Source organism: Nerophis ophidion, linkage group LG12 (genome assembly GCF_033978795.1).
Source record: "Nerophis ophidion isolate RoL-2023_Sa linkage group LG12, RoL_Noph_v1.0, whole genome shotgun sequence".
NCBI classification, from domain to species: Eukaryota; Metazoa; Chordata; class Actinopteri; order Syngnathiformes; family Syngnathidae; genus Nerophis; species Nerophis ophidion.
This window is the reverse complement of record NC_084622.1, coordinates 48,557,745-48,584,375: the sequence shown is the minus strand read 5'-3', so window position 1 is coordinate 48,584,375 and position 26,631 is coordinate 48,557,745. Positions and strand designations below refer to the sequence as shown.

Sequence of the window (26,631 nt, the reverse complement as noted above, 5' to 3'; positions counted from 1 at the left end):
GTTCCCGACTCTGGACGAGCAGTCCATCCTGGGTCCCGACTCTGGACAGCCAGTACTTCATCCATGGCCACTGGACCGGCCCCCCTCCACAAGGGAGGGGGGGACATATGAGAAAAACAAAAGAAACGGCAGATCAACTGTTCTAAAAAGGGGGTCTATTTAAAGGCTAGAGTATACAAATTAGTTTTGAGATGAGACTTAAATGTTTCTACTGAGGTAGCATCTCGAACTGTTACTGGGAGGGCATTCCAGAGTACTGGAGCCCGAACGGAAAACGCTCTATAGCCCGCAGACTTTTTTTGGGCTCTGGGAATCACTAATAAGCCGGAGTCCTTTGAACACAGATTTCTTGCCGGGACATATGGTACAATACAATCGGCAAGATAGGCTGGAGCTAGACCGTGTAGTATTTTATACGTAAGTAGTAAAACCTTAAAGTCACATCTTAAGTGCACAGGAAGCCAGTGCAGGTGAGCCAGTTTGGCATAATATGATCAAACTTTCTTGTTCTTGTCAAAAGTCTAGCAGCCGCATTTTGTACCAACTGTAATCTTTTAATGCTAGACATGGGGAGACCCGAAAATAATACGTTACAGTAATCGAGACGAGACGTAACAAACGCATGGATAATGATCTCGGCGTCTTTAGTGGACAAAATGGAGCGAATTTTAGCGATATTGCGGTGATGAAAGAAGGCCGTTTTAGTAACGCTTTTAATGTGTGACTCAAAGGAGAGAGTTGGGTCGAAGATAATACCCAGATTCTTTACCGAGTCGCCTTGTTTAATTGTTTGGTTGTCAAATGTTAAAGTTGTATTATTAAATAGAGGTCGGTGTCTAGCAGGACCGATAATCAGCATTTCCGTTTTTTTGGCGTTGAGTTGCAAAAAGTTGGCGGACATCCATTGTTTAATTTCATTAAGACACGCCTCCAGCTGACTACAATCCGGCGTGTTGGTCAGTTTTAGGGGCATGTACAGTTGGGTGTCATCAGCATAACAGTGAAAGCTAACACCGTATTTGCGTTTGATGTCACCTAGCTGCAGCATGTAGATGCTGAAGAGTGCAGGGCCAAGGACTAAAAAAAAGAACGGGAAAAAAAAACCACGCCGCCAATAACAACATAAGGTAGTGTTTAATAGTCCATCTAATCATTTTTTAATTACATTGTAAACTGGTAATTAAGATCAGAAGGAGTAAAGCCATAGTAAACAAATGGAGAAACAAAATGCAACAAAAAACACAAAATAACAAAAGTTAAACATGGGTAGTATTGTCTTAGGCCATTTCAACAGTTGGTTTTAACAATACTACAAATAACATTTATAAACAAATGCATGTACAACACACACAAAAATCATAATTGTATAGGATGTGTCTTATGTATTTAATTACTTTTTAACTATATTGTATAGTAAAAAGACATGGTATATGTATATAAACAGCTAGATGTTACTCTGACATTTAAATACAAAATTATTTACATTGTAATTAACATAGCCTCTCGTTTTTGACTAATTTATATAATTTTAATGGCACCAATAAGCTTTGTATGTAAGAGTGAGCTGACTATCCCCCATTCCTCACAAGACAATTTGCATTCAGACAGGAACATCTTAGTCACTTTCACATAATGTGTCATATATTTAATGGAAAAGCTGCAATTAAACCTTAGCTTCTTGATTTACAATGTTTATACACGATTGAATGTGTACTTTATAAAGCTTTTAGACATTCATGTATTCCTATGGTTTCAATGCTGTTTTTCCTACAGCTAAACTTATTTTGTTAGTATTTAAGAGTGATATTTTTATTTATTTATTATTTAACCCTAACCCTTTACTAAAGCAATAATAGTAATAATAATAATAATAATAATAATAATAATAATGATAATAATAATACTACTACTACTACTAATAATGATAATAATAATAATCTGTTTTCCTTTATGCACATTCTTAAATGCAAAGTCTTACGTGCAGAGAAGTGCGGAAGGAAAAGCGTCCACATGAATAAACATTCACAAAGTCCCAACAAAGGATTGCAACAGACGCTCAGACGCAGGAGTCTAACCGCTTGCAAGAACACCCAAACAAAACAGAAAAAACGACCATAATAAGAGCACTAAACCGGAATTAAAACTGACAGAGATAGATATCTACATATATCCATATTCTAAAGTTATTTATTTTGTTCCATAGTCATATTTGAAATAGCTAGTGTTCTATCTTGTACTCTGTTTATCTTTTCCCTATCTCCTGACCGATGGTACACTGTAGACAACCTTGTGCTCGGAATGCAGGTTGGCTCCAGCTGGGGAAGACAATAGATAAGTGTATTCGCTTTGTAGGCGAGAGGGGAGGGCGAGTGGCGTATTGAAAAAGGCAAGACTTCCGTACTATTGTCAGATCAACTTGGTCGATGCAATTTGAAGTTGTTGTTCATAGATAGGTCTCCCAAAGCTTTGGAATAAACTGTCAAAATAACTACTCTGTCTGGGATTCATTTAAAATCAGTTTATGTGCCATCGAAAGAACTTGGGGGTGACCATCAGCTTAAATTCCCAAAAAGAGGAACAACTGGTCCAAACGCAACAAGACCCAAAAACATAAGAAAACGCCAACAAACTCAAAACAAGGAATACAATTATGTGACAGACCATGACACAATAATACTCTAACCTTAGCTCTAACCGCCATCCTAGTCACTGCCGTTGTGTCCTTGGGCAAGGCACTTAACCCCCTTTGCCACCCACACTGGTTTAAATGTAACTTAGATATTGGGTCTCACTATATAAAAGCGCTTTTTAAATCATTATGGCTTGTTATGCTATTATAAACATATTTAAACGAAGAAAAAAAAGATCGTTGGTTTTGTAGTTCAAAACTATGTTTATATGAGTAATATATCCCTAACTTGTAAGTTATGCTTTTAAACGAGTATTGATTATGTGAAATATCATATGAAATAGCAGACCATTGTATTCAAAGTGTGTGAACATGGTTAAATATACTTTTAGTCTGAATCAGCTCACTCTTACGCACATTGCATATTGATGCCCTAAAAAGAGAGGCTATGTTACTTACAAATGTAGGAAATTTTGCAACTAAATGTCAGAATAACATCTCTGCGTTTAAAAAAATATTGAATAATGTACTTTATACTATATAATATAGCAAAACAACAATGTTTTTATTATTATTAATATTATTGTTCGAGTAAAGGGTTAGGGTTGAATATAAAAGGCACTCTAAAATACTAACAACATACAAAATAAGTTTAGCTGTATGCATGATTGTCTGAATGCTCTATAAAGTACACATTTACATTTGTTTGAACATTGCAAATCAAGAAGCTAAGGTTTAATTGCAGCTTTTCAATTAAATATATGACACATTATGTGGAAGTGACTTAGATGTTCTTGTCTGTTAGTGCATGCTTGTGTGAGTGAATGCAAATTGTTTTGTGATGAATAGGGGTTAAAACCCACAGTTGGAATGAGTTTTTTATTGTTGGTAGTAGAATTGTGCGGTATACCGGTATTAGTAAAGTACTGTGATACTAATGAACCATATTCGGTACTATACCGCCTCTGAAAAGTCCTGTATCACAGAGTACTTAGAACTACTCTCAATCCCTCTCAGGCCCTATGGCCCCCCGTTTTTGGAGCTTCTTATTCCAACTGTCTTGAATTGGGTAAGAAGCTACTTAACTAGCTGCAAGCAATATATGAAACTAAGCAAATACGCTAAATATATTTTGCCATGTACCCCCAGGGATCAATACTTTTACCAAACTTGCTCAATCTCTTTATAAACGACATTTGTAGAGATAGTACTTAGTTAGTACTACTTGCAGATGACACAACTCTTGTTTTGTTCAGGACAGAACGCACAAAAGCTAATACAAATTATAACAGAAGAAATTAACAAATTAAATCGATGGTTTGACAAAAACAGACTTTTTCACATCTTTGAATCTCAGTCAAATGAAAATAATATTTTAACAACATAAGAGAAAGTGAAACACATACAAATAGACAGAGTAGATTTTGATGGAGTAAAAAAATAAACATGTTGGGGTCCAACAATAGGCGATAAAATAAACTGGAACTTTAATATAAAAAATATACAGCATAAGGTGACAATAAATGGGCCAATAATGAATAAAGCAAAATTTGTTTGAGACCAAAAATCACTACACATTCTCTATTGCTCGCTAGTGTTACCATATCTGAGTTAGTGTAGAAATATGGGGAAATAACTACAAAAGTATGCTTCATTACAAAATACCTAACTTTGGCTAACGAGAACATTCAAACCCTTAATTTATTAAATAAAAAATATTGAAATTCAATGATTTGGTGCATTTGCAAATAACTAAAATTATGCACACAAAAATTATAACCTGCTAAGCGATGATGTACAACAATTCTTGACAAACAAGGAGAAATATGACTCAGGAATTTTTTTTACTTAAGACATTTGTTTGTACACACAACATGCAAGACATTAAGCCTATCAGTATGTGGAAATAGGTTTTGGAATGGGTTCAGCAAATAAGTCAAACAATGCACTATAATCCTTTTTGAGGAACAAGTTCAAACTCAAAGTGTTGAAGTACTATCAGGCTTGTCACTGACAGTTTGGTTATGTTTTTGTTTTCCCTCTGTTTGTGTTTTAGTTCATGTCAGCACTCTTATTTTTGTTCAGTTTCCTGCTTGCCTCCCTTTGCGCTGATTCCCCTCAGCTCCGGCTGATTGGCACCTGGCCATACCTGGTGTCAATCAGTCGGCTGCTATTTATACCTGCTTTGCCCTCCAGTCAAGGCTGGAGTATTGTTTGCTGTATGCTGTGGACTGCATGCAGTCTCCAGTTCTCCCTGTTTCTTGTATGCTGTGAGCTATTCCCTGGTTCCTGATTCCTTTTCCTGTTTGCTGTTTCCTGACTCCTGGTTCATGTCTTACCTGCATTTTTTGGGGGCATTAAAACCACGTTTTTATGCACCAAGCTTGCCATCTCTGCATCTTGGGGTTTGTCACCACCACTTCCTGACAAGTACCAGGAAGAATAATCCCGATAAGCACCTTGAACATAGTTAAAAACGAGGTAATCTTATTCATCTCATTATGTGGATAATAACTTCCAAGTTGGCACTGCTGTAGTGGCTGCTGTAGGCAGGAGCTCTGTGCTCTTGTATCATCCTTTTGTGTTTCCCTCTTGTTTTCATGTGTTATTATATTTTTTTTCCATTTTGGTCCGGGACCCTTTGGGACTGTGTGACAAGGGGTAGCACTTTCGTGACCTCTGTGGTGCTTTTTTTGAGGACTTCTGGATCTGCCTCCCGGGAGCCTTTTGGCCATGGAGACCAGCTGCTGGGTCTCTGCCACACCAGAGTCTGTTTGGAGGGACTGGAGGAGATGCGGATGAGGGGACAGGGCTGCAGAGCTGGGACGGAGAGGCTTCGCGGTGTCTTGGCTGGGTGAGCAGGTGTCGGACACCTCAGTCACCTTGGACGTATCCTCGCTCATCCATGCGGACTGGACACTGGCCGAGAGTGGAGTCGGCTGTCTTGGTTGCTTTGTTGGGTCTGCTCCTGTCTCTGGCCATGCTCCCTCCTCCCCAGCGGACGATGGCGTGGAACACCGCAGAGGCCACCACAGTGGATATGTTTCTTTTACTTTTTGTTCATAGCTGTATGTAGAAGTGTCTGGTTGTATCTGCTGCTTTAATGTCTTTAATGTCCTCTGTGTTCTTTGATGTTTGATGTTTCCCTCTTACACACATGGAAGAGGGATGTGTACTATGGCTATGAGTTGTCGTTTTTTTTCCCTTAGCCTCAGTCTGCACCCCCACTCCAGGGCCCAGGCTAAGACCGATGTTTTTAATTTTATTTTAATCTTCTATTCTTTTCTCTCCCCCCCCTTGTTTACCTGTATGTCATCTTTTTTGTAAGGGGCGCTGGAAGCCGGCAGACCCGTCAGCGATCCTGTTCTGTCTCCCTTTAATGTTTGTCTGATCTTGAATGGGATTGTGCTGAAAATTGTAATTTTCCTGAAGGAACTCTCCTGACGGAATAAAGTACTATCTAATCTAATCTATCTAATTAATCATAATTACTATTTATGTATGATATTTATTCATCTCATATATCTAATATTTATTTATCTACTCATTTATCTATGTATTCATTTACTTGCTCATTTATTTATTCAGATTAAGGACAAATACAAGTGTTAGACATTGCTATGAAACGAAAAATGTGTATGATTGAATAAGCTATGCTTCTTCTTACTGCTTTTCAGACATGTAAGGAGAAAAATAAAAAAATGTGATGCATAATTGTATGCATGTTCCAAATAAACTAACACTATAACCACATTTGTCCTATCTAGCTAGAGGTCCGACCGGGATCTTGTCCACAGAATAGGAAAGTGTAGCAGGAGCAGTGTCCTTTGAAGCCCATAATATTGCCTCTTTTTATCAAAGTATAGTGAAAGCTGCAGTAAGTTTTAAAGCCAACAAGACAGTTTTGTTTACTATTGTACTTGTGAAGGATAAAGTTGTGACATCAGACTGGGACAATCCGTAACTCTCCATTTTACACGCACACGGTGAAGACAGAGTTTTTGAAACTCTGTAACCTCCATCCCTCCATCTATTTTCTTTGTGAGCATTAGAAGTCATTCTTCTTCAAAATGAGAATACATGAACATCCTAACAGTCGGCATCTGAACGACAGCAGATATTGTACAGTAAGTGATGTTTTATTATATTTGTTGGCTCTAAAAGTCTGCAGTGAGTAAAAATAAGTGATTAAGAAAAACAACAAAAAACATTGTGATGACTTTTTAAAATGAATGCTAAAAATATGTAAATATCAAATGTTATTATAATTGTGCCCGTTACTACCTTACATATATAAATACATCAAACCTCAATGGAGGTGTTTGGAAGTTTTTAAGGGCTTTGTAGGCGGAATTGCGCGGCTCCTATGGGCTCCATTGTAAGCATAATTTTGATCGCATTTATTTAAAATGAAAAAAGAAAATAACATCCGTTGTCATGTCTTTCATAATGATGGTGGACGACAGGCAACATTCCCCAAAAAGTGCAGTCCCTACTTAAGCAAGCTGAAGAGTTTTACCATTTCCTTATGGAACTCAACAGTGTCAAAATATTAATCATTTTACATGTATATTAACTTAAAGGCCTAATGAAATGAGATTTTCTTATTTAAACGGGGATAGCAGGTCCATTCTATGTGTCATACTTGATCATTTCGCGATATTGCCATATTTTTGCTGAAAAGATTTAGTAGAGAACATCGACGATAAAGTTCGCAACTTTTGGTCGCTAATAAAAAAGCCTTGCCTGTAGCAGACGATGTGCGCATGACATCACGGGTTGTGGAGCTCCTCACATCCTCACATTGTTTACAATCATAGCCACCAGCAACGAGAGCGTAATTTCCCCTTTAATTTGAGCGAGGATGAAAGATTTGTGGATGAGGATAGTGAGAGTGAAGGACTAGAAAAAGAAAATAAAGGCGAGGGCAGTGGGAGCGTTTCAGATGTTACTAGACACATTTACTGGGATAATTCTAGAAAATACCTTATCTGCTTATTGTGTTACTAGTGTTTTAGTGAGATTACATGGTACCTGGAAGTTGGAGGGGTGTGGTGACCGCCAGTGTTTCCGGTGGGAGGAGGTAAGAGAGTCTGCAGCTGCAGGAGGACGCAAGCTCTGCTCATGTCTACGGTAAGAGCCGACTTATTACCACAATTTCCTCACCGAAACCTGCCGGTTGACATGTGGTTGGGAACCATGTTCGCTTGACCGCTCTGTTCCATAGTAAAGCTTCACCTTTGGGAATGTAAACAAGGAAACACCGGCTGTGTTTGTGTTGCTAAAGGCAGCTGCAATACACCGCTTTCCACCTACATCTTTCTTCTTTGACTTCTCCATTATTAATTGAACAAAATTGCAAAAGATTCAGCAACACAGATGTCCAGAATACTGTTTAATTATGCGATTAAAGCAGACAACTTTTAGCCGTGAGCGGTGCAGGAAGAACATGTCCGCTACAACCGGTGACGTCATGCACACGCGTCATTATACACGTCATCATTCCGCGACGTTTTCAAAAGGACGGCTATTTGAAATCGCTTTGCTTGTGTGTTGTTGTTTTTTTGCCATTTTTACAACTTTTATCCGCAAATGGAGCTTTTTAACGAAAGTGATACATTTAAGATGTACTTTTGCGAGAATAGGTTAAAAACTTTTGAAGGGTGGCCATTTGACGAAGACTGCGCCTGCACACCGGAAAACATGGCAAAGGCTGGCTTCATTTACACGCCTGTCGACAACAGCCCAGATGCTGCCACGTGTTTCTTCTGCCTCAAGGAGTTGGAGGGCTGGGAGCCGGACGATGACCCACAGAAAGAGCACAAATCGCATTCACCCTCGTGTCACTTCTTGGCCCTGAAGAAGAAAGTAGAGGAGCTGCCTTTGAACGAGTTCTTGAAGCTCTACCAGGCGAGGCACAAGCGCCTCATCAGCAAAAACTGTAACGAGGCCGTCGACAAGTTTGAGGTGGCTGCAAGATTGGTGAAATCGGAAATTCTCAAGATGGAAATGGGCAAATAAGACATTGGGTGTGTATGTAAATATGTACAGCATTTGTTTTGTGTTAGCTATACTTTGCCGTTTTTATTCGTAAATTGTGGACGGTATTTTTTATTTTACTTATACATTGTACCTTTCAGTTTAAGGTTTACTTAGTGCGGTCTCAGTGCATGTTTTTTTTACCATATTTGATTACCCATATAAGTTTTCATGTAGGGACGGCGTGGCGCAGTGGAAGAGTGGCCGTGCACAACCCGAGGGTCCCTGGTTCAATTCCCACCTAGTACCAACTTCGTCACGTCCGTTGTGTCCTGAGCAAGACACTTCACCCTTGCTCCTGATGGGTCCTGGTTGGCGCCTTGCATGGCAGCTCCCTCCATCAGTGTGTGAATGTGTGTGTGAATGGGTATGTGGAAGTAGTGTCAAAGTGCTTTGAGTACCTTGAAGGTAGAAAAGCGCTATACAAGTACAACCCATTTATACTTTGCGGGAAAGTTTAAAATTGCAATTTAGTAAACTAAAAAGGCAGTATTGGAATGTGTTGCAATGTTAAGATTTCATCATTGATATATAAATTATCAGACTGTGTGGTCAGTAGTAGTGGGTTTCAGTAGGCCTTTAAGGCCCATCATAGCTCAGGATCACACAGCTGGGTGGATGTAGTTACCAATTTAGTCAAAAGTTTGATTTGATTCTGAAGTGAATACATTGTGCAGCCTCAGCTCAAATTGAGTTTGAGCCCCCTGAGCTAGACAATGTGGCAGCTTTCTTATGTATGGCGCTAAAGCACTATCAATCAGTATCACACGGATCTCTGAATGTAATGCACTTGACTAATACACAAGTAAATCGGCAAACCATTAAGGATTATTGATTTTTAAATCTAAAGCACTTGACCAATATACCAAGTCAATTTGCAATTATTTTGGAATAGCAAGAAATCCAGGAACTTGTACGACAGAGAGGTAAAAGAGCTTCACACACACACCAAGTACCACTGCTTCGGGAAATCAGGGTCCGTTGGGTCCTCAAAGACATCCCTCCTTTTCCTCCTTTTTACCACCTGCTGCTCTGCCCAGAGAACCTGGGGGGTACACACAGAAACAGGTATCATGCTAACATTCTCAGTTTCTAATTTCAAAAGTTACTGCAATATTTAACAGATTTGGAATGTGCAAATACACAGCTGCAGTAATATATAAAACTGTACACATGGGTATGGTGGTAAAGGATATTTAATTAATTTCCAGAGGGTTCTGGAAAGTGGGCATTGTGCAGTAATTCAAAACAGGGTCTTTGAAGTCCTGAAGGCTCTGGTATATGGTGTCAATAGGTAAGAGTGTGACTGTATCTTTTTTATATATAAAAGCTTACAATCTTGCTATTTTTCTACAAACCCCGTTTTCATATGAGTTGGGAAATGGTGTTAGATTTAAATATAAACGGAATACAATGATTTGCAAATAATTTTCAACCCATATTCAGTTGACTATGCCACAAAGACAACATATTTGATGTTCAAACTGATAAACTTTTTTTTTTTGCAAATAATCATTAACTTCAGAATTTGATGCCAGTAACACGTGACAAAGAAGTTGGGAAAGGTAAAGTTGAGGAATGCTCATCAAACACTTATATGGAACATCCCACAGCTGTGCAGGCTAATTGGGAACAGTTGGGTGCCATGATTGGGTATAAAAGTAGCTTACATGAAAAGCTAAGTAATTCACAAACAAGGATGGGGCGAGGGTCACCAATTTGAAAGCAAATTGTCGAGCAATTTTAGAACAACATTTCTTAACGAGCTATTGCAAGGAATTTAGGGATGTTACCATCTACGGTGCGTAAAATCATCAAAAAGTTTAGAGAATCTGGAGAAATCACTGCACGTAAGCAATGATATTACGGACTTCTGATCCCTGCATCAAAAACCGACATCAGTTTGTAAATGATATCACCACATGGGCTCAAGAACACTTCATAAAACCACTGTCAGTAACTACAGTTGGTCGCTACATCTGTAAGTACAAGTTAAAACTCTACTATGCAAAGCCAAACCCATTTATCAACAATACCCAGAAACGCCGCCGGCTTGGCTGGGCCGAGCTCACCTAAGGTGGACTGATGCAAAGTGAAAAGGTGTTCTGTGGTCTGACGAGTCCACATTTCATATTATATTTGGAAACAGAGGACGTGGTGTCCTCCAGAACAAAGAGGAAAATAACCATTCGGATTATTATAGTCGCAAAGTTCAAAAGCCAGCATCTGTGATGGTATGGGGGTGTATTAGTGCCCGAGGCATGGGTAACTTACACATCTGTGAAGGCACCATTAACGCTGAAAGGTACATACAGGTTTTGGAGCAACATATGTTGTCATCCAAGCAACGTTATCATGGACGCCCCTGCTTATTTCAGCAAGACAGGTGTTACAACAGCGTGGCTTCGTAAAAAATGAATGCAAATACTTTCCTGGCCCGCCTGCAATCCAGACCTGTCTTCCATCGAAAACGTGTGGCGCATTATGAAGTGTAAAATACAACAGCGGAGACCCCGGACTGTTGAACGACTGAAGCTCTACATAAAACAAGAATGGGAAATAATTCCACTTTCAAAGCTTCAACAATTAGTTTCCTCAGTTCCCAAATGTTTATTGAGTGTTGTTAAAAGAAAAGGTGATGTAACACAGTGGTGAACATGTCCTTTCCCAACTACTTTGGCACATGTTGCAGCCATGAAATTCTAAGTTAATTATTATTTGCAAAAAAAATTTACGTTTATTAGTTTGAACATCAAATATCTTGTCTTTGTAGTGCATTCAATTGAATATGGGTTGAAAAGGATTTGCAAATCATTGTATTCCGTTTATATTTACATCTAACACAATTTCCCAACTCATATGGAAACGTGGTTTGTAGAACTAAACAACAGATTATAAGGTAACATCAATGTTAATGTTTTTTTTCAGTGTGTTAAGATTCTAAAAGAAAGACCATTTATGTCACAGGTTTTCTCAATGGAGTTATTTCAAGCAACAGTCAAAGTGTAATGCTTTTCTGTCTTCTTGTTTGATGGTAAGGTTTTTATTTATTGAGTGCACAGTCTGAATGAAACTGTATGCATTGCAGCTTTCAGTGGTTACACACCTCAGAGGAAAGAGAATGAGGCCATCAAGCTTGTTTCAATTACAATGAATGTTTGATTTTATTGCATTTACACACAACTGACTTTATTGCACCAGTGATCACAGAACATCACTACTCTACAACTCGACACAACCTGCTGATGTGGTCACTACGTGATCTTTACAGAGGTGTATGATACATTGAGACACTGGAATTTCAGTAAAACATTTACATTAAGAAATAGCCTTCCTCACACATCTTCATTTAATATGGTCGAAAAAGACGAACCAGTGTACTGAAATAGTAAAAGTTAAATTGGCAAACCATATGAATTGCTTTCTGTATTCTCCCAGGAGCTCAGAGATGATTATGAGTATGAGGGCTACAAAAATGCCAACTTCTGAAAATAGATATAATTTTGAAATGCTTTTGAGTAACTGTTTTGTTTTTTTGTATTTTTCTGAAAGTACCTGGCTTTTGAGTATTTGTTTTTGGTATTGTTATTAGAATGTACTGTATGTGTGCACCAACCTGTTTGGGGACTACAGATGGAAAATTAGCATGAATCTGATATTTTTGCAGAAGTGTATGTTTTTCAACATGTACTGTACCTATTTTACTTAAGGAGGGGGAATAAATCGCTAATATCGGTACAAAAAAAAGAAGGAAAAAACGTAAAGTTAGACGTTCCCTCGCAACTTTGCGGTTCACTCTCTATCGTCTCAGTATGTCATTGATTTTAAAGGGGTCACAATATTATTTTTACCACATTTAAAACAATTCCTGTTGGTCCACATCAGGGGTCTCAAACTCAATTTACCTGGGGGCCATCCCTCCATCCATCCATTTTCTACCGCTTATTCGGGGTGGCGGGGGGCGCTGGCGCCTATCTCAGCTACAATCGGGCGGAAGGCGGGGTACACCCTGGACAAGTCGCCACCTCATCACAGGGCCAACACAGATAAACAGACAACATTCACACTCACATTCACACACTAGGGCCAATTTAGTGTTGCCAATCAACCTATCCCCAGGTGCATGTCTTTGGAAGTGGGAGGAAGCCGGAGTACCCGGAGGGAACCCACGCATTCACGGGGAGAACATGCAAACTCCACACAGAAAGATCCCGAGCCTGGATTTGAACCCAGGACTGCAGGAACTTCGTATTGTGAGGCAGACGCACTAACCCCTCTGCCACCGTGAAGCCCTGGATGCAAAAACTGGGTGAGGCTGGGCCGCAAGAAAAGATTTCTTAAAAAAAATCTTACATGCACTTTTTAATAAATCCACCTTTTTTGAATGGCTTTCCCGATCTACCAACATACTTGCCAACTCTCGCGATCTGTCCGGGAAACACCCGAATATCAGTGCCCCTCCCGACAATCTCTCGGGGCAATCGTTCTCCCGGTTTTCACCTGGACAAAAATATTAAGGGCGTGCCGTGATGACACTGCCTTTAGCGTCCTCAACAACCTGCTGTCTCGTCGGCGTTTCCACTATGCATACAGTGTGCAGGCTCAGTTATATATTGTATGAGTCTTCTGCAGACTCACGGAAGTAACTGCAAGACATTGTTACAATAGGGGGCAGGTTTGGGGGAGGCGGGAGTTAGGGCTGCATGGGATTCTGGGTATTTGTTCTGTTGTGTTATGGTTTGGATGTTCTCCCAAAATGTGTTTGTCATTCTTGTTTGGTGTGGGTTCACAGTGTGGCACGCTCTTTGTACAGGTTGTAGAGGACGGTAAAGACAGTGCCTCTACGGTGCCCCCTTAATAATGTTGCATGGGTGAAATTTGGGAGAATGATTACCCCTGGAGGGGCACTGAAAATTGGGAGTCTCCCGGAAAAATCGAGGGTATACAAGTATGATGCTGTAAAGCGCCTTTCATATAAAACTTGCGGGTCGCACCAAAATTAAATTTTCACATCAAGGTGCGGGTCGCAAAATAACGTCTTGCGGGCCGCGTGTTTGAGACCCCTGGTCTACATAGCATGTAATGGTGATTCTTTGGTCAAAATTTTGCATTAACAGACTATTTTCAAGCCACTTTCGAACTGCCTCTCCAGGATGCGCCATTTTATCGTCTGAGTTATTTTTGGCATGTGTTGCAATGTTAACATTTCATTATTGATATATAAACTATCAGACTGCGTGGTCGGTAGTAGTGGCTTTCAGTAAGCCTTTAACGTCGTATCAGTTCAGATTGTACCACTCTATTGTCTGTCTCAGGGGCGCTCACACTTTTTCTGCAGGCGAGCTACTTTTCAATTGACCAAGTCGAGGAGATCTACCTCATTCCTATTTATAATTTATATTTATTTATTTATGAAAGAGACATTTTTGTTAACAAGTTAATGGTGTTTAATGATAATACAAGCATGTTTAACACACATAGATTCCTTTCTTTCATGAAGACAAGAATATAAGTTGGTGTATTACCTGATTCTGATGACTTGCATTGATTGGAATTAGACAGTGGTGCCGATAACGTCCGCATTTTCAAATGGAGGAAAAAAAAAAGTCCTCCTTTCTGTCCAATACCACATGAAAGTGGTTGGATTTGGCATCTCATTTGTCCAACTTGCATACTCGTTTTTAAACACTTTGTTATGAGAGTAGCATATGTGTGTGGCCCTTTAATGTCTGGCAGCAGGTGAGTGACGTCAGTGACTGTGCGGGTGGGCAAGCAAGTGAGAAAGCGGTCGCTGAGGGCGGGGGAGAAATACATTGGCATCAAACTCCGTAGCTTGCTAGCTTTCTGAGACTCTTATTTTGTTAGCACAAGCAGGATGAAACAGGTCTTTTATGGTGAAGACAGGAACTGTGCAGTCGGTCTTTAGAGTTTTGACAGTAGGTACGGAGTCTTTAGAAATAAAATGTGTTTCTCTGCGTCCGCCCTGTTAGTGATTTTTTTCTTAAATATGAGGTCGCAGCAGCCAGCGTCATCTCACAAGATCCTCGGGTGCCGAGAATGTCAAACAACTGACGAAAGTGAAGTCTTGGTATGATTGATGATTGCTCATTTTTATGTCTATTTTTTAATGCCTGGCTTGAGATCGACTGACACACCCTCCGAGATCGACCAGTCGATCGCGATCGACGTCTGTCTACTTCAGCCAGAAACTACTTTACATTTTGAGAGTTGGCATTGCTGTTTACTCTAAACACTCTGTGGTTTTCTCTAAATAAAAGCTGTAGACCAGAGGTGCCCAGATTTTTTGCTTCCAAGAGCCAAAGTGAAAATGTGCCAATGGGCTGCGGGCCAAACACAGCAGTTTTTAAGCCTGGAAAACACAAATTGCCTCAACGTAAATAATACATTTCCCACTCTTTGGCGGGCCAAACGAAATGACTCAGTAGGCCAAATTTGGGCCTTTACTGGCCACCGGTGCTGAATATTTTCATAGCTCTCTTCTCTTTGCCAGGGCACATTGGAGCACCACGAGGGATTTGTCCTCCTGGGCGCCACATAACAGAGCGCATACTCCCCAAGCTCGAGTGCCAACTTAAAAAGGACCATGTGACAGGATGCCAGCAGTGCGACAAGCACATTGTAGTTTATTATATCTCTTCATCTGAGTTGAGCATGTGCAATGCAATTTTCTTTTGTGGCCTGTTAGATTTGCGCTCAAAGGCCACAGCTGAGTCCGTCCTGCAGCTTCCAGTGCTGGAAAAATAACAGCAATGTGGGATGTTGTTGACTCTTCAATCAATCCATCCATCCATCCATTATCTTCCGCTTGTTCCCTTTGAGGTCGCGGGGGGCGCTGGTGCCTATCTCTGCTACAATCGGGCGGAAGGCGGAGTATACCCTGGACAAGTCGCCACCTCATCACAGGGCCAACACAGATAGACAGACAACATTCACACTCACATTCACACACTAGGGCCAATTTAGTGTTGCCAATCAACCTATCCCCAGGTGCGTGTCTTTGGAGGTGGGAGGAAGCCGGAGTACCTGGAGGGAACCCACGCAGTCACGGGGAGAACATGCAAACGCCACACAGAAACATCCCGAGCCCGGGATTGAACCCTGACTACTCAGGACCTTTGTATTGTGAGGCAGACGCACTAACCCCTCTTACACCGTGAAACCGTAGTTGACTCAGTAGGCAGTAAAAGACAATAGTACTGTATAGCTTTTTGTTGCTCCATTGCTCCATCCATTACATGTTTACAGACTTAGTTGCTAAATGACAAAAAGACAACATTTGAAGTGGAGGTCTTGCCAGTCAAACACAGCAAGCGTAGTGAAAGAGAGTAATAACTCTATGAGATTAACTTGTTTAACACATTTTCATCCATCATCTTCCGCTTATCCAAGGTCGGGCCGCGGGGGCAACAGCCTAAGCAGGGAAACCCAGACTTCCCTCTCCCCAGCCACGTCGTCTAGCTCTTCCCGGGGGATCCCGAGGCGTTCCCAGGCCAGCCGGGAGACATAGTCTTCCCAACGTGTCCTGGGTCTTCCCCGTGGCCTCCTACCGGTTGGACGTTCCCTAAACACTTCCCTAGGGAGGCATTCGGGTGGCATCCTGACCAGATGCCCGAACCACCTCATCTGGCTCCTCTCGATGTGAAGGAGCAGCGGCTTTACTTTGAGTTCCTCCCGGATGGCAGAGCTTCTCACCCTATCTCTAAGGGAGAGACCCGCCACACGGCGGAGGAAACTCATTTCGGCCGCTTGTCCCCGTGATCTTATCCTTTCGGTCATGACCCAAAGCTCATGACCATAGGTGAGGATGGGAACGTAGATCGACCGGTAAATTGAGAGCTTTGCCTTCCGGCTCAGCTCCTTCTTCTCCACAACGGATCGGTACAACGTCCGCATTACTGAAGACGCCGCACCGATCCGCCTGTCGATCTCACGATCCACTCTTCCCTCACTCGTGAACAAGACTCCTAGGTACTTGAACTCCTCCACTTGGGGCAGGGTCTCCTCCCCAACCCGGAGATGGCATTCCAGCCTTTTCCGGGCGAGAACCATGGACTCGGACTTGGAGGTGCTGATTCTCATTCCGGTCGCTTCACACTCGGCTGCGAACCGATCCAGCGAGAGCTGAAGATCCCGGTCAGATGAAGCCATCAGGACCACATCATCTGCAAAAAGCAGAGACCTAATCCTGCGGTTACCAAACCGGAACCCCTCAACGCCTTGACTGCGCCTAGAAATTCTGTCCATAAAAGTTATGAACAGAATCGGTGACAAAGGACAGCCTTGGCGGAGTCCAACCCTCACTGGAAATGTGTTTAACACATTTTTCTTTTGTTAATTTAAAAAAATAAATATTTTAAGTATTGTCGCATTCCGGCTTGTCTCAAATTACGTGAACATTTCTTTTTTGATCTTGGTGAAATCTTCCCTAAAACAGAGTGGCAAAAAATTCATAAAAATCAAATCGAATTTACTTTATTTATAAAGCGCATTTCAAATGTACCACGGGGGTAGCCAAAGTGCTGTACAATAGGCAGGTTAAAAGATTACGCAAAAGAAACGAGCAAACACAACACAACACAAACAGAGCACGATAAAAAGTGGTACTCTGATTCAGTAAAAGTTTGAAAATAAATAAAAAAAAGAAAATGTATCTTTTTTGCTTGCCATTTTGATAGCCTTTGCTAATTCCTTGTTCTCTTCTCTCAATAATTGTTTCCTCATGACAGTTTTTCAGCAAGCTGCTTGTTTGTGAGTAAGGTATTAACATTTTCAGAAGAAAATTTTAATATATATATATATATATATATATATATATATATATATATATATATATATATATATATATATAGGTGTGGGAAAAAAATCACAAGACTACTTCATCTCTACAGATCTGTTTCACGAGGGGTTCCCTCAATCATCAGGAGATCATCTCCTGATGATTGAGGGAACCCCTCGTGAAACAGATCTGTAGAGATGAAGTAGTCTTGTGATTTTTTTCCCACACCTACATATTGCGCTCTACCACGGTATCGAGCACTATTCTCTGGATAATCCAATCAAGACATATATATATATATATATATATATATGTATACACACACATAGTGGGGCAAAAAAGTATTTAGTCAGCCAGCGACTGTGCAAGTTCACCCACTTAAAATGATGACAGAGGTCTGTAATTTTCATCATAGGTACACTTCAACTGGGAGAGACAGAATGTGAAAAACAAATCCAGGAATTCACATTGTAGGAATTTTAAAGAATGTATTTGTAAATTATGGTGGAAAATAAGTATTTGGAAAAATGTGGAAAGATCCATACTGGACCAAAAATAACAATAAAAAATCTGTCTGGAGCCGCAAAAAATTAAAAGCCTTATATAAGTCTTATAATGAAGGCAACGCGTGATGTAAGGGTCTATATTAGCTATTATAGCCTACTATCAAAATGATTATGTATCGCAGGCTGAATCAAATCTTCATTGACAGAAATGTTGAAATTTAATATTTATTCTACACATTTTTACAACACTAGATTAGAGGCTACATGTGAGTTAACTCCTGGAACTTACTGGCTCTTAATGGCCAAAGGTACAGATGTGTGTGTCCAAGTTAAAGGAAACGGCAGGCTGTCTTCTTTTAATAAATTTGTTGCAATCTTTTGCAAGCTAAGTAATGTTTGCTGTGGTCTGGAACAACATGGCACACAAACAACTATTTGAAACGCAGCCAAAATGAAATACAGATAATGTGTCATGATACATGCAAAACTAAATGATATACAAAGAGGATACAAGCAAAGGATATCAAAATGAGCTCATATATACAGTGGGGCATAAAAGTATTTAGTCAGCCAGCGATTGTGCAAGTTCTCCCACTTAAAATGATGACAGAGGTCTGTCATTTTCATCATAGGTACACTTCAACTGGGAGAGACAGAATATGAAAAAAAAAATCCAAGAATTCATATTGTAGGAATTTTAAAGAATTTATTTGTAAATTATGGTGGAAAATAAGTATTTGGTCAACCATTCAAAGCTCTCACTGATGGAAGGAGGTTTTGGCTCAAAATCTCACGATACATGGCCCCATTCATTCTTTCCTTAACACGGATCAATCGTCCTGTCCCCTTAGCCCTGAGCACATGTCTTATTTAGCATGTGTTTTGGTGGGGCGGCATAGCTCGGTTGGTAGAGTCACCATGCCAGCAACTTGAGGGTTGCAGGTTCGATTCCTGCTTCCGCCATCCTAGTCACTGCCGTTGTGTCCTTGGGCAAGGCACTTTACCCACCTGCTCTCAGTGCAACCCACACTGGTTTAAATGTAACTTCGATATTGGGTTTCACTATGTAAATCGCTTTGAGTCACTAGAGAAAAGCGCTATATAAATATAATTCACTTCACTTCACTATTGCACAATAAACATAAAAACAGAGTGTCTGTTGACTATTATTGCAGGCATTAAGTATAATTATATATTTGATAATTAACTATAATTTATACTCTCAACAATTATTTCTAAAATGTAAGTACATCGGATGTAATGTGATGTTTAGGAAGTTAGTACAGCACAATCAAGCATGTTTCGTCCGCAACATTGTCAGACTTATTTACATATGGTGCCCGGGACCTTGCTGTTGTGCAAACACAAAGCAAAGTAGGCCACGGGAATCGTTTAGTTCCAGCAACAACAATGATCAAACACTGAAGCTGGTCTGAAAACACTTTAGCAAGGATGGATGTGCTAAAATTTTGCATTCAGTCTAATCACTGAAAAGTCCTTTTTTTAGGGGTAATTAAAGGTCCTAATTAAAGCACCTTTAATTATAATCACTGTTAAATGCAACAACATATATTCTATAATTATCTGTCATTGACAACAAGATACATTTCTTCACATGAATCACATTATTGTACTGACTTATTCTGATTTAGGAATAAGCTGTGAAAGCCCCAACAAGTCTTACTTGTGCTTCTTGTTGTAGTCTGAGGTGCATCCTTCTGTGGCCAGAATAAGCTCTCTTCTCCACGGCGTGATGTCTGAAGTGATAATAATCTCCAAAAACCTACACAAATGCAGAGAGATTACCAATAAATTCCTTTGTCTCAGAAGGGTGCAAGACAACACAGATGTGTAGCACATGATAACTCTAACCTTATTTTCAAAACTGCCTTGCATATGGGGACCACAAAAGACCACCACAAATTAAGTTATACATGATAATTTATTAGGGCTTCACGGTGGCAGAGGGGTTAGTGCGTCTGCCTCACAATACGAAGTTCCTGCAGTCCTGGGTTCAAATCCAGGCTTGGGATCTTTCTGTGTGGAGTTTGCATGTTCTCCCCGTGAATGCGTGGGTTCCCTCCGGGTACTCCGGCTTCCTCCCACTTCCAAAGACATGCACCTGGGGATAGGTTGATTGGCAACACTAAAAAATGGCCCTAGTGTGTGAATGTTGTCTGTCTATCTGTGTTGGCCCTGCGATGAGGTGGCGACTTGTCCAGGGTGTACCCCGCCTTCCGCCCGATTGTAGCTGAGATAGGCGCCAGCGCCCCCCGCGACCCCAAAAGGGAATAAGCGGTAGAAGATGGATGGATGGATGGATGATAATTTATTACATCAACTAAATGCAAAACATATTGTTGAGGGGAGAACAGACAGACACTCAAAACCACATTTTAAATATTCCGTAAATCACAGATGTTCAAATGAGTTATAACTGCATCTTGACATCAATCAATCATCAATCAATGTTTATTTATATAGCCCCAAATCACAAATGTCTCAAAGGACTGCACAAATCATTACGACTACAACATCCTCGGAAGAACCCACAAAAGGGCAAGGAAAACTCACACCCAGTGGGCAGGGAGAATTCACATCCAGTGGGACGCCAGTGACAATGCTGACTATGAGAAACCTTGGAGAGGACCTCAGATGTGGGCAACCCCCCCCCCCTCTAGGGGACCGAAAGCAATGGATGTCGAGCGGGTCTAACATGATACTGTGAAAGTTCAATCCATAGTGGCTCCAAGACAGCAGCGAGAGTCCCGTCCACAGGAAACCATCTCAAGCGGATCAGCAGCGTAGAGATGTCCCCAACCGATACAGGCGAGCGGTCCATCCTGGGTCCCGACGAGCGGTCCATCCTGGGTCTCGACTCTGGACAGCCAGTACTTCATCCATGGTCATCGGACCGGACCCCCTCCACAAGGGAGGGGGGGACATAGGAGAAAGAAAAGAAGCGGCAGATCAACTGGTCTAAAAAGGAGGTCTATTTAAAGGCTAGAGTATACAGATGAGTTTTAAGGTAACAAGTCATGTTGTATTAAAAACACTGCAGCTTCTTTAAAAAAAAAACTATGGTGCCCACTTAAAAAGTATAAAACCATTTTTTATAGTATGGGCATCCATAAAGAGTAATGCAGTCAATTTTAAAATGAAACTACCAAGTAAAATATTTTGTGGACGGAATGATAGAGGAAAACAAAGACAGACCGTATTAGCCGGACCATAGGGTGCACCAGACTATAAGACGCACTGTCGATGAATGGTCTATTTTCGATCTTTTTTCATATAAAAGGTGCACTAGATTACAGGGTGCATTAAAGCAGTCATATTATTAGAATTTTTTTTCTAAACTGAAAACACTTCCTTGTGGTCGACATAATACGTAATGATGGTTCTTTGGTCAAAACGTTGCATAAATTATGTGTTACAGATCATCTTCAAGGTGCTTTTTGACAGTCGCTTCCGGATGCGGCGTTTTGTGGGCGGTCTTATTTACGTGGCTCACCCTCGACAGCGTCTTCTTCCCGTCATCTTTGTTGTAGCGGTGTAGCGTGCAAGGACGGGAGTGGAAGAAGTGTCAAAAGATGGAGCTAACTGTTTTAATGACATTTAGACTTTACTTAAATCAATAACGGAGCAGCATCTCCTCATCCGGAAACACCAACATGTCCGAAATGTGACCCGTGAAAAACCATACGACCGGAACTCTAATAGCTAAAGTTTCTTGGGTGAATAATGTAAACTCACTTAACCGGTATGTTTTACCGTTTTCATGGCAAGTTTACTGACAGACATAAGTAAGAACTTTACACTATTTTATATTACAAACCCTGTTTCCATTTGAGTTGGGAAATTGTGTTAGATATAAATAAAAACAGAATATAATGATTTTCAAATCCTTTTCAACCCATATTCAATTGAATGCACTACAAAGACAACCAACATATTTGATGTTCAAACTCATAAACTTTATTTTTTTTTTGCAAATAATAATTAACGTAGAATTTCATGGCAACATCACGTGTCAAAGTAGTTGGGAAAGGGCATGTTCACTACTATTTTACATCACCTTTTCTTTTAACAACACTCAATAAATGTTTGGGAACTGAGGAAACTAATTGTTGAAGCTTTGAAAGTGGAATTCTTTACCGTTCTTGTTTTATGTAGAGCTTCAGTCGTTCAACAGTCCGGGGTCTCCGCTGTCGTATTGTACACTTCATAATGCGCCACACATTTTTGATGGGAGACAGGTCTGGACTGCAGGCGGGCCAGGAAAGTAACCGCACTCTTTTTTTACGAAGCCACGCTGTTGTAACACGTGCTGAGTGTGGCTTGGCATTGTCTTGCGTAAATAAGCAGGGGCGTCCATGAAAAAGACAGCACTTAGATGGCAGCATATGTTGTTCCAAATCCTGTATGTACCTTTCAGCATTAATGGTGCCTTCACAGATGTGTAAGTTACCCATGCCTTGGGCACTAATGCCCACCCATACCATCACAGATGCTGGCTTTTGAAATTTTGTGCATATAACAATCCGGATGGTTCTTTTCCTCTTTCTTCCAGAGGACACAAAGTCCACAGTTTCCCCAAAAAATTGAAATGTGGACTCGTCAGACTACAGAACACTTTTACACTTTGCATTAGTCCATCTTAGATGATCTCGGGCACAGAAAAGCCGGCGGCGTTTCTGGATATTGTTGATAAATGGCTGTTGTTTTGCATAGTATAGCTTTAATTTGCACCTTCAGATGTAGTCACAAACTGTATCTAGTGACAGTGGTTTTCTGAAGTGCTCCTGAGCACATGTGGTGATATCCTTTAGAGATTGATGTCGGCTTTTGATACAGTCCCGTCTGAGGGATCGAAGGTCACGGTCATTCAATGTTGGTTTCCGGGCATGTCGCTTATGTGGAGTGATTTCTCCAGATTATCTGAACCTTTTGATGATATTATGGACCGTAGATGTTGAAATCCCTAAATTTCTTGCAATTGCACTTTGGGACACGTTCTCACACTGTTTGACTATTTGCTCACGCAGTTGTGGACAAAGGAGTGAACCTCGCCCCATTCTTTCTTGTGAAAGACTGAGCATTTTTTGGGAACCTGTTTTATACCCAATCATGGTAACCACCTGTTCCCAATTAGCCTGCACACTTGTGGGACGTTCCAAATAAGTGTTTGATGAGCATTCCTCAACTTTATCAGTATTTATTGCCACCTTTCCCAACATCTTTGTCACGTGTTGCTGGCATGAAAAGTTTATCAGTTTGAACATCAAATATGTTGTCTTTGTAGCATATTCAACTGAATATGGGTTGAAAATGATTTGCAAATCATTGCATTTTGTTTATATTTACATCCAACACAATTTCCCAACTCATATGGAAACGGGGTTTGTAGAAACGGCAACAGCAGAGGATAAATGTCCCATAACAAGAAGATAAAGAAGAAGCCTATTGACTACGTCGTCCGTACAGACTACAAAGGGGGACGTGCGCAAATTTTCAGGATTTATGCAGATCCCGGAATACAAATCAGCAGGTACCAGAAGGTAAGAAAAGTTCCTTTTGCATAACATTGGGAAACAAAACGCCAGATAATATGTCTTACCTTATACACACACCATAATAATACTTGTATGTTTAATGTGCCGACAATCCACCAAGCGGAGCGGATTCATAGCTTACCAAAGTTGTACTAAAACATTTTGATAGATTTTTGAGCGCCGTGTGTAATGTTCTATATTTTCAATGGAACAGATAAAATGCTGGTGTTGTTTACTTGAGTCATATTGCCATCATACCTCTTACCACGTATTGTTTGACTGGGCATTAATGTTATTACATCATGTACAGAATAAAATTATGTTTGACTGCCATCTACTGGTCACACTTATCATTACACCATGTACGAAATAAAATTGCTTCGAGGTCTTTGAGCAAAACCAGAATTATTCCGGGTTATATGGCGCACTGTTGAGTTTTGAGGGGAAAAAAAGGATTTTAAGTCTGCCTTAAAGTCCGGAAAATAAGGTATACTGAATAACAAACATCAATCATTAATCATATGCATTCATTTACAAATGGCATCATTGCTAAAAATGTTTTTTCAAATGAGCTGCCTATTTTCCTTTCATGCGCAGCTCATTACAGAACTTTAAAGGGGGACATTATCACAAATTCAGAAGGGTTAAAACCAATAAAAATCAGTTTCCAGTGGCTTATTTTATTTTTCGAAGTTTTTTTCAAAATGTTACCCATCATGGAATATCCTGAAAAAAGCCTTTAAAGTGCCTGATTTTCGCTATCTTGAAGCCACCGTCCATTTTCCTGTGATGTCATCCAGTGATACCAATACAAACAAACATGGCGGATAGCACAGCAAGATTTAGCGACATTAGCTCGGATTCAGACTCGGATTTCAGCGGCTTAAGAAATTCAACAGATTACGCATGTAATAGAAGTAGAAGCATTTAAGTCTCACCTTAAAACTCATTTGTATACTCTAGCCTTTAAATAGACTCCCTTTTTAGACCAGTTGATCTGCCGTTTCTTTTCTTTTTCTCCTATGTCCCACTCTCCCTTGTGGAGGGGGTCCGGTCCGATCCGGTGGCCATGTACTGCTTGCTTGTGTATCGGCTGGGGACATCTCTGCGCTGCTGATCCGCCTCCGCTTGGGATGGTTTCCTGCTGGCTCCGCTGTGAACGGGACTCTCGCTGCTGTGTTGGATCCGCTTTGGACTGGACTCTCGCGACTGTGTTGGATCCATTATGGATTGAACTTTCACAGTATCATGTTAGATCCGCTCGACATCCATTGCTTTCCTCCTCTCTAAGGTTCTCATAGTCATCATTGTCACCGACGTCCCACTGGGTCATTATTGTCACCGACGTCCCACTGGGTCATTATTGTCACCAATGTCCCACTGGGTGTGAGTTTTCCTTGCCCTTATGTGGGCCTACCGAGGATGTCGTGGTGGTTTGTGCAGCCCTTTGAGACACTAGTGATTTAGGGCTATATAAGTAAACATTGATTGATTGATTGATGTATTGAAACGGATGGTTGGAGTATGGAGGCAGATAGCGAAAACGAAATTGAAGAAGAAACTGAAGCTATTGAGCGAATAGCTATTGACGATATTCGGCAATCGCCTTCTAACCAACGATTGAGTGTCGCAGGATAGCCATACATCTCCGTGCCATGTCTACCTTAGCATCGCCGGTAAAATGTGCAGACCAAACGATCGGGACTTATGCATCTTGTGACACTGGAGCAACTTAAATCCGTCGATTGGTAAGTGTTTGTTTGGCATTAAACGTGGGTGTACATTAAATTTGTGGCATTAAATTTGTATGTACAAATGTACATACAGCTAGCCTAAATAGCATGTTAGCATCGATTAGCATGCCATCCTAATCGATGCACACTGCACGTAAGTCAACTTGAATCCGTCCCTGATGGTGTTGTTACACCCTCCGACAACACACCAACAAGGCATGATGTCTCCAAGGTACGGAAAACAGTCAAAAAAACGGAAAATAACCGAACTTATTTGACTTGGTGTTTGTAACGTGTTTGAGAAAATGGCGGATTGACTACCTATGTGACGTCACGTTGTGACATCATCGCTCCGAGTGCGAATAATAGAAAGGGGTTTGGGACGGCGTGGCGCAGTGGAAGAGTGGCCGTCCGCAACCCGAGGGTCCCTGGTTCAAATCCCACCTAGTACCAACCTCGTGACGTCCGTTGTGTCCTGAGCAAGACACTTCACCCTTGCTCCTGATGGGTGCTGGTTAGCGCCTTGCATGGCAGCTCCCTCCATCAGTGTGTGAATGGGTAAATGTGGAAGTAGTGTCAAAGCGCTTTGAGTACCTTGAAGGTAGAAAAGCGCTATACAAGTACAACCCATTTTTTTAATTCGCCAAAATTCACCCATTTAGAGTTCGGAAGTCGGTTAAAAAATATACGGTCTTTTTTCTGCAACATCAAGGTATTTATTGACGCTTACATGGGTCTGGTGACAATGTTCCCCTTTAAAAACATGCCACTGGGTGACAGCTGTGCCCGGGACACCTTAGGGCATGTTGTATGTGTTCAATATGTTTCTGGGAGTGTCCTGTGTCGCTGACAAGACAGGAAAAAAAGAGTAAGATAGAGACCTACACTAAACGTCAAATATTAGGTTATAATAATAATAACCAGGCAAAAGTAAATAGTAAAGGAAGTGTCGTTACATGGGGATTCACAAGAAGCCAGTCTCCATTAGACGAGGAGACAGCAATCTGTACAGTGGGGCCACAAGGGAATGACTCACCTTCGTCTGCGCACTGGAGCGAAAGAGGAGAGGCAGAGGGGAATGACGAAGGAAGGGAATATGAGAGTGAAATGCAAGATTTGACAGGCACACCAGGCAGGATAGATGTGTATGAGGGGAAAACAAGAGAACATACAGCAGGATGGGAGCCTCTTCAGGCCTGTAGGGAGATTCTGCAGGCTGGCTGACCAGACTCTGGGCATGGAAGCACTGGGAGAAAGTTTCCAGCTCTCCATTTTGAGTTGAAATATTTAACATAATGTGAGAGTATATCAACCCAATTGTTGTAATTATCATTTTCTTTCCATTTGCAAACACAAAACTGTGCCAGACTCA

The 26,631-nt window shown here is 40.9% G+C and overlaps 2 protein-coding genes across 2 annotated transcripts in view; one reads left to right on the top strand and one right to left on the bottom strand.

Annotated features, from left to right (window-relative positions):
- LOC133563511 (furin-like) overlaps positions 1 to 26,631 on the bottom strand; it is a 268,307-nt gene that overhangs the window by 121,301 nt on the left and 120,375 nt on the right. The window contains exons 3-4 of the mRNA XM_061917673.1: positions 19,656 to 19,754; positions 9,618 to 9,713 (exon numbers count right to left, since the gene is read on the bottom strand). Coding sequence (XP_061773657.1) covers positions 9,618 to 9,713; positions 19,656 to 19,754 — 195 coding nt within the window. The remainder of the gene's footprint in view (positions 1 to 9,617; positions 9,714 to 19,655; positions 19,755 to 26,631) is intronic.
- On the top strand, positions 8,153 to 9,051 carry LOC133563512 (baculoviral IAP repeat-containing protein 5.2-like). Its single transcript, XM_061917674.1, has 2 exons — positions 8,153 to 8,658; positions 8,846 to 9,051. The coding sequence occupies exon 1, from the start codon at positions 8,222 to 8,224 to the stop codon at positions 8,648 to 8,650; it is 429 nt and encodes a 142-aa protein (XP_061773658.1). The 5' UTR covers positions 8,153 to 8,221; the 3' UTR covers positions 8,651 to 8,658; positions 8,846 to 9,051.

Excerpts from the sequence above, each read along its gene's own strand:
- LOC133563512 (XM_061917674.1), top strand. The coding sequence starts at position 8,222 with ATGGAGCTTTTTAACGAAAGTGATACATTTAAGATGTACTTTTGCGAG.